Source organism: Leopardus geoffroyi, chromosome B4 (assembly GCF_018350155.1).
Source record: "Leopardus geoffroyi isolate Oge1 chromosome B4, O.geoffroyi_Oge1_pat1.0, whole genome shotgun sequence".
NCBI lineage: Eukaryota > Metazoa > Chordata > Mammalia > Carnivora > Felidae > Leopardus > Leopardus geoffroyi.
In genome coordinates, this window is record NC_059341.1 from 805962 (window position 1) to 818199 (window position 12238).

A 12238-nucleotide genomic window follows, 5' to 3' on the forward strand; every position below is an offset into this window, starting at 1 on the left:
ATTTCTCAACAGAAACTTGGCAGGCCAGAAAGGATATATTCTGAATGAGAACAATCGGCAGCCAAGAATTCTCTACCCAGCAAGGCTATCATTCAGAATAAAAGGAGAGATAGCAAGAGTTTCCCAAACAAAATCAAAAGGAGTTCGTGACCACTAAACCAGCTCTGCAAGAAGTATTAAAGAGGACTCTGAGTGGAAAGACCAAAAGTGACAAAGACAAGAGAGGATCAGAAAAATCTCCAGAAACACTGAAACAAGTAGTAAGACAGCACTAAATACATATCTATCGATAATTACTTTGAATATAAATGGAATAAACACTCCAATCAAAAGACATTATCAGAATGGATTAAAAAAAAATCTATATGCTGCCTGCAGACTCATTTCAGACTGAAGTGACACCTGGCAGATTGAAAGTGAGGGGATGGAGGGGCGCCTGGGTGGTTCAGTAGGTTGAGCGTCTGACTTTGGCTCAGATCATGATCTTGCAATTTGTTGAGTTTGAGCCCCGTGTTGGGCTCTGTGCTGACAGCTTGGAGCCTGGAGCCTGTCTCGGGTTCTGTGTCTCCCTCTCCTGCTCGTGCTCTGTCTCTGTCTCTCAAAAATAAATAAAAATGTTAAAAACATAAAAAAAAAAAAAAAAAAAGGTGAGGAGATGGAGAACCATCTATCATGCTAATGGACGTCAAAAGAAAGCCAGCGTAGCCATGCTTGTATCAGACAAACTACATCTTAAACCAAAGACTAACAAGACATGAAGAAGGGCACTGTATCATAATAAAGGGGTCTCTCCAACAAGAAGAGCTAAATCAATTAATAACAAAAAGGGACTAATCGATAATAATATAGTAATAATAGGAGACTTTAACACCCAACCTACAGCAACGGACAGATCATCTAAGCAGAAAACCAACCAGGAAACAGTAGCCTTAAATGACCTACTCACCAAATGGACTTAATAGACACATTGACAACATTCCATCCTAAAGCAGCAGAATACACATTCTTTTTAAGTGCACACAGGACATTCTCCAAAATACATTACATACTGGGTCACAAATCAGGACTCAACAAAAACAAAAACAACAAATACAAATACCATGCATATTTTCAGACCGCACTATGAAACTAGAGGTCAACCATAAGAAAAAAATTAGAAAGCTCTCAAATACATGGAGGTTAAAGAACATGCTACTAAAGAATGCATGGGTTTACCAGGAAATCAAAGAAATTAAACACACACACACACATAGAAATAAATGAAAATGAAAACAACGGTCCAAAACCTTTGGGATGCAGCAAAAGTGGTTTAAAACAGTGAAGTATGTAGCAATACAGGACTACCTCAAGAAGCAAGCAAAATCTCTAATAAACATCTAACCTGACACCTAAGAGAGCTAGAAAAAGAACATACAAAGCCTCAAGCCTGCAGAAGGAGGAAAATAATAAAGATTAGAGCAGAAATAAATGATACAGAAGCTTAAAAAAACAGATCAATGAAACAAGGAGCTGGTTCTTTGAAAAAATTAACAAAATGGATAAACCCCCCCAGAGTTATCAAAAAAAAGAGAAAGGACCCCAAAAAATAAATTCACAAATGAGAAAGGAGAAATACCAACCAACATCACAGTGATGTTATGAAAAACTATACGCCACGGCTCCTGGATGGCTCAGTTGGTCGAATGTCTGACTTTTGATTTTGGCTCAGGTCATGATCTCGCAGTCAGGAGATCAAACCCCGCGTTGGGCTCCATCTTAAGATTTTCTATCTCCCTTTCTGCCCCTTCCCTGATCACAGGTACATGCTGTCTCTCTCAAAAAGAAGAGAGAAGAGAAGAGAAGAGAAGAGAAGAGAAGAGAAGAGAAGAGAAGAGAAGAGAAGAGAAGAGAAAGAGAAAGAGAGAGAGAGAGAGAGAGAGAGAGAAAGAAAGAAAGAAAGAAAGAAAGAAAGAAAGAAAGAAAGAAAGAAGAAAAGGAAAACTTGTGGTGCCTGAATGGATCAGTCGGTTAAGTGTCCAACTCTCAGTTTCAGCTCAAGTTCGTTGATCGTAATCGTAAGATTACGTTGAATCGTTGATCTTAATCGTAAGATTAAGCCCCACACTGGGCTCCGCACTGACTGCAGAGCCCGCTTGGGATTCTCTCTCTCCCTCTCTGTCTGCCCCTCCCCTGCTTGCCTACACGCTTTCCCTCAAAATAAACATTAAAAATGGTGCACCTGGTTGGCTCCATTGGTTAAGCATCCTACTTCGGCTCAGATCATGATCTCGTGGTTCACAACTCTGAGCCCCGTGTCGGGCTCTGTGCTGACAGCGCAGAGCCTGGAGCCTTCTTTGGATTCTGTGTCTCCCTCTCTCTCTGCGCCTCGCCCACTCATACTCTCTCTCAAAAATAAAACCATTTAAAAACAATTTTTTAAAAAACCAAACATTAAAAAAACACCACAAATGCACCAAAAACAGTAAGATACCTAGGAATAAACCTAGCCAAAGAGGTGTAAGACCTACACTCTGAAAATTATAAAACACTGGTGAGACAAACTGAAAAGGACACAAAGAAATGGAAAGACATCCCATGCTCATGGATCAGAAGAATACTGTTAAAATGTCCAAGCTACCCAAAGCAATCTACACATTTGATTAAACCACTATCAAAATAACAGAGCTAGAACAAACAAGCCTAAAATTTATATGGAACCACAAAAGACCCCGAATAGCCAAAGCAACCTTGAAAAAGAAAAGCTAAGCTAGAGGCATGACAATTCTGGACTTCAAGTTATATTACAAAGCTGTAGTAATCAAGAGAGTATGGTATTTGGCACATAAACAGACACAGAGATCAAAAGAACGGAATAGGAAACCCAGAAATAAACCAAGAACAAAATAGGAAACCCAGAAATAAACCCACAACTGTGTGGTCAATTAATCTGTGACAAAGCAGGAAAGAAAAGCCAATGGGGGAAAAAAACCAGTCTCTTCAACAAATAGTCTTGGGTAAACTCGACAGCAACATGCAAAAGAATGAAACTGGACCACTGTCTTACACCATACACAAAAATAAATTAAAAATGGATTTAAGACCTAAATGTGACATCTGAAACCATAAAAATTCTAGAAGAGAACACAGGCAGTAACCTCTTTGATACTGGCCATAGCAACTCCTTACTGGATACATCTCCTGAGGCAAGGGAAACAAAAGCAAAAATAAACTACTGCAACTTCATCTAGACAAAAAGCTCTGCACGGTGAAAGAAACAAACTACAAACCTAAAAGACGACTTTTGGAATGGGAGAAGATACCTGAAAATGACATATCCAATGATTTAGTATCTAAAATACATAAAGAACTTATAAAACTCAACACCCTAAAAATAAATAATCCAATGAATAAATAGAAGACATGAACAGACATTTCTCCAAAGAAGCCATCCAGATGGCCAACAGACACATGAAAAGGTGTTCCACATCACTCATCATCAGGGAAATACAAATCAAAACGACAAGGAGATACCACCTCACACCTGTCAGAATGGATAAAATTTACAACACATGAAACATCAGGTGTTGGTGAGGATGCAGAGAAAGGGGAACCTCTTGCACTGCTGGGGGGAATGCAAACTGGTGCAGCCGCACTGGAGAACAGTATGGAGGTTCCTCAGAAAGTTAAAAATAGAACTACCCTACAACCCAGCAATTGCACTACTGGGTATTTATCCAAAGAATACAAAAATACTAATTCAAAGGGATACATGCACCCTGATGTTTATTATCTACAGTAGCCAAACTATGGAAAGAGCCCAAGTGTCCAGTGACAGATGAAGGGATAAAGAGGCAACATGTATACAATGGAATTTTACTCAGCTATAAAAAAAAGAAATGAAATCTTGCCATTTGCAAGAGAGTGCAATGCTAAGTGAAATAGTAAGAGAAAGACAAATACCATAGGATTTCACTCATATGTGGAATTTAAGAAACAAACAAGCACAGGGAAAAAAGTAAGAGAGAGAAGCAAACCAAGAAACAGACTCTTAACTATAAAGAACAAAGTTGGTTACCAGACGGGACGAAAGAAGTGGGGGTGGACATGAGGGCACTTGTCATGACGAGCACGGGCGACATATGGAAGTGTCGAATCACTAGGCTGTACGCCTGAAACTAACGGAACACTTTAACTCCCGACAAAACTTGAAATACACAAATAAAATGCACTACAAGTTAAAAAAACAATCCCCACTATCTCTCTGGGGCATCCCTACCTGCCTCTCGCCTTTCCTATGGTCTACGGTTCAGGTGCGTTTTGGTGACTCACCCTCAGAACCCAGCTTACGCTTACCAGCCACTCAGCTGCTCTGTGCTCTCTGTAACTCCCCAAGGCCCTAAGTTATGCAGCAGCCTGTGACCTCAAAGCAGGTTTCAGAGGTTTTATTGTAAACATCTGCATTTTTCTGAGATGAACACAGGTTTTTAGAAGACCCCATTTCCAGGGATTCAGATTTCACAAAAATGTTACTAAATCTTGATTTTGCAGGAGTACTCAGGTAGGCAGCACTGTCTAGATGCGGGAGTTACAAAATGGCAGTGCCTTCAGGTGAGGTCCCGTCTCGAATGCAGTGTTTAACAGTGTTTTAGGATCTGAACAGCTTGAGACAAGGTGAATGAGGCCCTGCTCCCACAACCTGGTTGGTCCAAGTACACATGCGCTATCATAGTCTCTAAATTCCTGAAGTCACCAGAACGTCCCAACGCAGCCACAGGTGCACTCCCCTTAATAAACGCACCTGCATCATGGGCCTGGCCTTCCAAGAGGCTCCCTGGTATGAACACGTGAGGCAGGTATGCAAAATGCAACAGGAATAAATGTCCCCTCTGAAGGCAATTTAGTAACCAATTGAGAGTAATTCAGTTCAGGGAACTAATATCTGAAGACATACTCTGATACCAGTCTTGTTAGTCCACATGTTAGAAGAATTCATTAATTCCAACTGTAATCAGCCAATTTAAACGGCCTCACCAAAGGGTTCACCAAAACCCAGACTAAATCAACCAACACAGCAGAATTACGACTGTTTTATTAACTACTTATCTGTACTTTCTAACTAGACAGAGAAAATGTACCTTGTGTGACAGGAGAGCACATACTCACTGGCTCAGGGGGTGGACCAAGAATCTACTGAAGGTCCTTCCAGTCCTTGAAGTGCAAGGATGGACATCCTTCCATCCACCCACAGGTCCACATGAGCTAAGCTGGCATACTTCACATAGAAAGGTATGGATCCAACCCCACACCAAAGCCCAGAAGCATTATCTATAGGAGGAGCTACATAATCAACGCAAGCAAATGTGGCCATGCCTCCAGTACGCAGCGTTCGCTCGGGCCCACCCTTAGTGGGGTTGTTCTGACCATTAGAGCACAAGGCAGTAATGCTTTCCACATAGGAGATACAAAGTTAAGGGTTTTGAATGAAAAATACTGATGCACTAACTCCTACACAGGAAAGTTTATTCTGCTTGCCAGAACTATTAAATTCAGCTCATTGCACTAGTACTGTCCAGTTATCCACACACAGAAAACTCACAATGTGTGTGTAGACCACCGCGTGTGCACACTGTGGTCTTGGCTGTGCCTACTGCACAGCACACACACGGTCACGGTGTGGTGACATTCCAGACTCTTTAGTGACCAGTATTTTACAGTCGCCTCCAACTTCTCCTCTTTAGGCTGCAATAATGTCAGTTATCACCTGATGCATATCAGATTAAGATAAAACCTCTTAACCTTCATTCATGTAGTTAAACCTCACATTTAATATGAATTAAGCTTAAGAATCTTGCAAAAGTGCCACGGACTAGATGTACTCACTGTCAGCTTCTCCTCCCGTTTCTTCCGGTAACCAAAGGAATTCTTCCTAGAAAAGAGGAAAGCAAAAGACTAATTTTTTCCCACCGGGAAGATTTTTCACTGAGCACAGGTACGTGCACACTTATTCAGTCTTTATTCCTTTGTAATCTTTTACAGATGACTTTTGATTATAAAACCCCAACTTTAGAGGCACCTGGGTGCTCAGTCAGTTAAGCGACCAACTTCAGCTCAGGTCATGATCTCACAGTTCGTGGGTTCGAGCCCCACGTCAGGCTCTGTGCTGACAGCTCAGAGCCTGGAGCCTGCCTCGGATACTGTGTCTTCCTCTCTCTCTGACCCTCCCCCGCTCTCACTCTGTCTCTCTCAGAAATAAACATTAAGAAAATGCTTTTTTAACCCCAACTTTAAGAAATATAAGCAAAATAATAATTTCATAGTAAAAGACTACAAGTGATGTCTAGATAGAGAACTTAAAGAAAAACAAAAAGAAAAAAGAAAAAAATCATTTACTGATACAATTTTCCTAATACTCATTTAGAATTTTTGTTATGATAGAAATACCTGAACGTCCATTCAGTTGAAATGACAAGATATATAAAACCTGACAATGGGCCATCCAGGTGAACTGTTAAACACTGGTAATGAAATGTATCAGATGAATCATTAAAATGGAAAGACCCCGAAGTAGCCTGGCCTGCTCTCCCTCTCAGCCCCAACATGACCCACTGTGTCAGCACTACCAATGGTCTACTCCAGGGTTTCCAAACCCCAGGCATTGCCTATCCCCAGCAGCCGGCTGCGTGCACAAGGCTCTAGATCTTTGCGGGCAAGCGCCCGGAGTCCATAGCATACTTTCATGCTGTGGATGCGCTTATGTGGCCTAAGAGTTCAGAGTAACTCTCATTTAGAGTTGTCTTTGCTTACTTATCCCTTTGTCATTTCAGCTGAATACACTTGTACAGTGTAAGCTGGAAAGGAGTTCAAAGAAATAATCTTGACCAATTCCTTTCCTTTACACAAAACCCACAAGCAGCCTTGCCCAGGATGGCCTAGCTAATTAGGACAGGCTGAGAGCCTTCCACTTTTGTGCTGAAAAAGGACACTCTGGGGCCTCTGGCTAGACCCTCTAGGAGAAGCAACAGTGCAAACTTCTAGGACTTCGGAGCAAAGCCATACCCTTTCCTTTAGAAAGTACTCCAGAAAGGCTCCTGCTTTCAACTGGCTCCCAGTGGAGACTACATGCCGGACCATAGGACAGCAAGTGACCATGGACTCGAGCTGCCCATCAGAAATGGGGCACTAAGCCCCAGGGAAAAGCACAAACGCCAGCAACAGCTCTCGGTCCACTGCTGAGGCCTCCTCACAGGGAGACCCTGAGAACAGTGACGGGGGAGGGGGCAGCGTGTGGACGCCTCCACTCCACTCCACATTACAATCAAAAGTGCTCCCCAAGACCAGTGTGCGGGGGAATCTTTCCAGACCTAGAACTTCAAGCAACATTTGCTGCATCCTGTGTCTGGAGGCAGAAATAGCTCTGCAGCAGGAGGCTCAAGGTCTGGCTGGACAAAAGCCTCGCAGAGACTCGCCCTCAACGTATGGTGACGAAGAGCCCTTGGGAGGAGGCCCGGGGAAGAGACAGCGTGCGCACACCTGCGACACACACAGCACTTCAGACAAGACCCCGACAGCCGGGAGAGAAGAGGTGCACCTATCTCGGGCCAGGGTCCCAGGGGCGCAGCGATCACGTTGGGGCCCTGCCACCATGCCTGGCCCGTGTGTCCCTACTGGTGGGCCCCGGCTGGCTGACAGCACTGACCTTTTTTTGTCCTGGCTGGGCCTCCACCACTGTGTCAGCACCACAGGCATGTCTCTGGACACGGTGCCCGGGCCACCCGACCAGGGCCAGAGTGTCCTCAGAGGCCAGTCCTACCTCAGGAGACATAACACGGGCTCCAAGGTGAGCGTGGCACAGGGCTGGAGCGTGGAGCATAGGTGGGAGGACTCTTCACTATCACACCTGACTTTTCACCAGCACCGTGCTTCCTTCCTGGGCCCACAACTCTGAGCCTGGCAGTCGCTCTCAGCACGTGACCCACCTGAACCCAGCTGGCGGTCGCTGCCACACAGGGTGGGAGAACCACAAGTGGTCCCAGGGGGCTGCCGGGGCCCCTCATGTTGCTCCTTACCACCCAACAAAGTTAAAGGAAAATGAAACAAAACCTAAGAGAAAGAGGGACGCCTGGGTGGCTCAGTCAGTTAAGTGTCCAACTCTGGTTCAGGTCACAATCTCACGGTTTGTGGGTTCGAGCCCTGTGTCGGGCTCTGTGCTGACAGCTCAGAGCCTGGAGCCTGCTTTGAATTCTGTGTCTCCCTCTCTCTGCCCCTCCCCTGTTCATACCGTCTCTTTCTCTCTCAAAAATAAATAAACATTAAAAAAAATTAAAACAGAAAACAAAACCTAAGAGAAAGAAGGTTGCTGGTACAGGGGCACCGGCGGGGGACACAGCCACTTTGGCTTGCCCTCCAGCTGAAGACGCCTAGGCACCAACACCCTGTCTGTTGACATGGCAGGCGTGAGCACCAGGATGTCCCCCGGGGGCAGCCGCAGTCTGGAGGGTGAGGGTAGCCCTCTGTTGGGAAAAGCGCAAGGCGGTTCCTGCCATCCCGCAAAGTCCTACCGCAGAACAAGATCACACGTGACTGTGTGGCCAGAGGGGGCACACACGGGTCAGCCGGGTGCCCCTCAGTTTCTGCGACGCCAGGTGGCCCTGTGCTTCCACTGCCAGGATGCTTCCTGTGGAGCTTTTCCCAAGACGCCAGAGGGAGATGGGGAGGCAGAGAGTGGGCCTATGGACTTGCCCTCCCGCTGGTACTTCCTCTGAGCTGTCTTCTGAGGAGGACGGACCGGCGCCCGAGGCATCACCCAGGTGGCAGGCGCGGCCTCCTTCAGGTCTGGCCTCAGCTCCGCAGGCCCTGCGGCAAGCCTCTGGTGTCTGCTGTCCCCCCCCAGCCCCGTGGCCGGCCGCAGCCTCTGCGTGGCCTCAGTAACCTTCACCTCTCCAACACCCATCGAGCTGACTTTACGGCAAATGTCCTGGTGACGTGTGGCGGCAGGCTGCAGCCAGCCACTCAGTCCCCCGGCCCCACCCAGGCCAGACCGTGTAAACTGACGTGCTACCAATGCAGTGCACTGTGCCTCTGGGCCCCTCACGTGCCCCAGAGCGCCAGGGACAGAGAGGAGCCCACGCTGCAGGAACCTCTGTGTGCAGACACTGTGCTGATGTGCATCTAAAGTTTTCCAAGTTGGTGAAAGAAATGCTCAGGCGGGCTGAACCCGTGCAGGTTACCTGTCAGAAGGGATTTCCTTCCAGACAGCCCCATGCACAGCCGACCACCGAGAGACCAAGCCAGACGGACGCACTCACCTCTGCCTCTTCTAACCTCACTCCCAAACAGAGGAGGAAGGGGCAGGAGGCGGGACAGCACGCACGCTGCCTCAAGGAAAAGTACGGAGGTCCTGGGCCCAGCCCGACATCAGAGACACGGGAACAACCAGACACCGAGGGACCCAGGGTGTTAGTCTGTGTCCCACGGACAGCACGGGCACATCTCCACAGAGTGTGGCCAGCGGGCACCGCTTCACCAGTACGACTTATTTTTCTAAATACATTTAGTACAAATGGTCTGGTCTGCCACAGCCTGGTCTGCCTGGCGCACAACCCACTCACTACCATGGAAATGGAGCAAGGTTGAGATGCTGGGCCTCTACACGGGGAGTGGGGGGGGAGGAGGCCTCAGACCCGCAGCATGGACACTGGTGTGTGCAAAGCTCCAAATGTCCACCAACGACTGTGACCTAATGTGGTTCCTGTCCATCTACAGCTCTCTCCACAATGTTATATAAAGAGGAAGCCTGTCAAGTCTCTGCTCTCGAGTGACCCTCTGAGTAATTACATAAAACCTTCGATCTGATGCTGTGTACTGTATCTGAAGAGGAAATGCTAAACCACTCCTGCAGAGGTGACACTGGACAATGTTCACAGCCTACTGGGACAGGCCGCAGCTGTCTGATAGCAGCTCGCAAGGACTCACCTCCCTCTCCCTAAACCAGGGGGAGATTCCGCGCTGCTCTGCTCCACGCGACCAGACCCAACCTCCCTCTTGGCGTAGGCGGGAGGGTTCTGTATCCGTGTTCTAGGAGGACCTGTCTGCCGTGCCTGTGGGCTCCGAACGCCATTAATTAGACGGTCTGCAGTGAAGTTAAATATCGAAGGGCTTTCTAACAGTCCAGGTCCTCTCTCTGCACTGGGAATGGCATGGCGTAGATGAGATTTGCTAGGATTCCTGGAAACAGAAGGTTTGCACATGCTCAGTGTTAAAGCCATCGTGGCATCATAAAATTGCTAACATGAAATGACTCAACTAAAAGGTACTTTCTATTTAGAAAAAACAGTACAAACGTTACTTAAGAAATAGTTAACGCATGCTATGTCCGCTAATGCGAATCTACAAAGTATCGACGTTCTGTGTTGCGGCAGCCCAGGTCCAAATTCAAAGCGGGCCCCCACGGCCACAAGCCACAGAGCACCTGTGCCTTATGCAGGCACTCCGGCACACATCTCAGGGTGTGACCTCAGTGCAATTCTAGGCTTCCAGCGGTTTCATCTCCACTGGTCACATGTGTCACAAGAGCTCGTCAGAAAGAGCTTCTCCATGTACTAAATGTGACTCGAGCACGTGGGAAGGACTCCCCGCTTCAACACGGCTCATTCTGCTCCACTCAAGAGCACAGCACAGCGTGGCAGACCTCTTACCACAAACCCCGGGGAGCCACCACGTCTCCACCACTCGTGGAACTTGCCTGCTTCTTGGAGGGTACTGTCTGAGCGAAGTCAGAGGAGACGCTGCAGGTTTGAAGGTTGGAGACGTAAACCCATTTATAAATCCAGTATTTGGAAATGGAGTTACCTAGATTCATTAAAAACAAACAAGTCAGCAAGCCATAAACAGCCTTCACGCTGGCTAACGGTGCACCTCATGGTCGTTGGGAGTTATTTCTCGACTTGCCAAGTAGGCTCTGCTCCAGTTAAGGCTTGAAATATTTCCCGGATGAAAAGAACATGGTGTTAGATTATTGCCAATGACCAATATTTCCTGAACCAGGCTGGGGCTGAGGCCTTCTTCTGGGCCGACTAAGGTGACCTCCCCACAACAGCCCCCCAAGGAAGCCAACCTACACCTGTGGGGGCTGGAGCTAAGCATATGCTGTGACAGAAAGCAGATGTTAGTCACAGCTTAGGACCAAATAAAATTGTTTGCTGATTAAAAAAAAAAAAAAAGCAACAGAGGGGAAACTCTGGGGGCAAAAGATACACTTAGAACTTTGTGAGAATCCTCAGCATGCCATTGAGAATAGCTGCCAGAGTGAGACTATTTAAAAATCTATCAATCACACAGGAACTAGATTTTAAATCACGTAAGATTGTGAATCATGGTAAGACCAGTTGTGACAAATCATTTCTTGTATGTACTCTTACATACAGAACTCTGGTATTTGAGTAATTCTGCTCAAGAGTTTAAAAATAAATTAGTCCCTCGGGAGCACTCAGGTGGCTCAGTCAGTTAAGCGTCTCACTTTGGCTCAGGTCATGATCTCACAGTTCGTGAGTTCGAGCCCCGTGTCAGGCTTTGCAATAACAGTTCAGAGCCTGGAGCCTGCTTTGGATTCTGTGTCTCCCTTTCTCTCTCTGCCCCTCCCCCACCCATGCTTGCTCACTCACTCTCCAAAATAAACATTTTTTAGAAATAAATAAATAAGTCCCTAACCCAATCATTTGACATTACTTGCTGAGAATTAACAGGTACTATCTCTTCACATCTGCTCCAAATGACACAGTGTGCTTTTGAGCAAGCAAAAGGCCTCATTCCTGAACCAGGGTCAAAGGAACCACCTTTAATGGCCAACCGACCCCTAGTGCCAGACAGGCACAGACGTGATGAGAGCGGTCCGAAAAGCAACGTAACTCCAGAGGAAGCAGACAGCACCGTGCGCCGGCTGGCCTCCCCTGGAGAAATTCTTCAATGCCAGAGCTCAAGGACTCTACTCCCCATTAGGGTTCTCTCATGATCTACCGGCCACATGGCCACTGGTACCTTCAACAGAAGGTAGCATTTTTAGCATGGGGGGGAGGGGGAGAAACCTTGTCTGCAGTGTCTCCAGACCTCAGGCCCTGACGGTGCCCATGACCACCTCTCCCGACTCCTGTGGCCCCACAAGCCACAAGCACAGAGTGCGCGGCCTCAGGACACACCGGAGATGCCACACAGCCTGGCTTCCCCTCTGAGCTCCCTGCCTCAGCCTCCGTTTCAGCTCAGAGAC

At 46.9% G+C, this 12238-nt stretch overlaps 1 protein-coding gene across 5 annotated transcripts in view; it reads right to left on the reverse strand.

Moving 5' to 3' along the window:
* LARP4B (La ribonucleoprotein 4B) overlaps positions 1-12238 on the reverse strand; it is a 92736-nt gene that overhangs the window by 10517 nt on the left and 69981 nt on the right. For 4 of the 5 annotated variants that reach the window (XM_045465191.1, XM_045465190.1, XM_045465192.1 and 1 more), the window contains exons 12-14: positions 10721-10827; positions 9952-10203; positions 5860-5905 (exon numbers count right to left, since the gene is read on the reverse strand). In XM_045465191.1, coding sequence (XP_045321147.1) covers positions 5860-5905; positions 9952-10203; positions 10721-10827 — 405 coding nt within the window. Of the gene's footprint in view, positions 1-5859; positions 5906-9951; positions 10204-10720; positions 10828-12238 lie in introns of those variants that run through there. The other variant, XM_045465189.1, reaches the window with a different exon arrangement.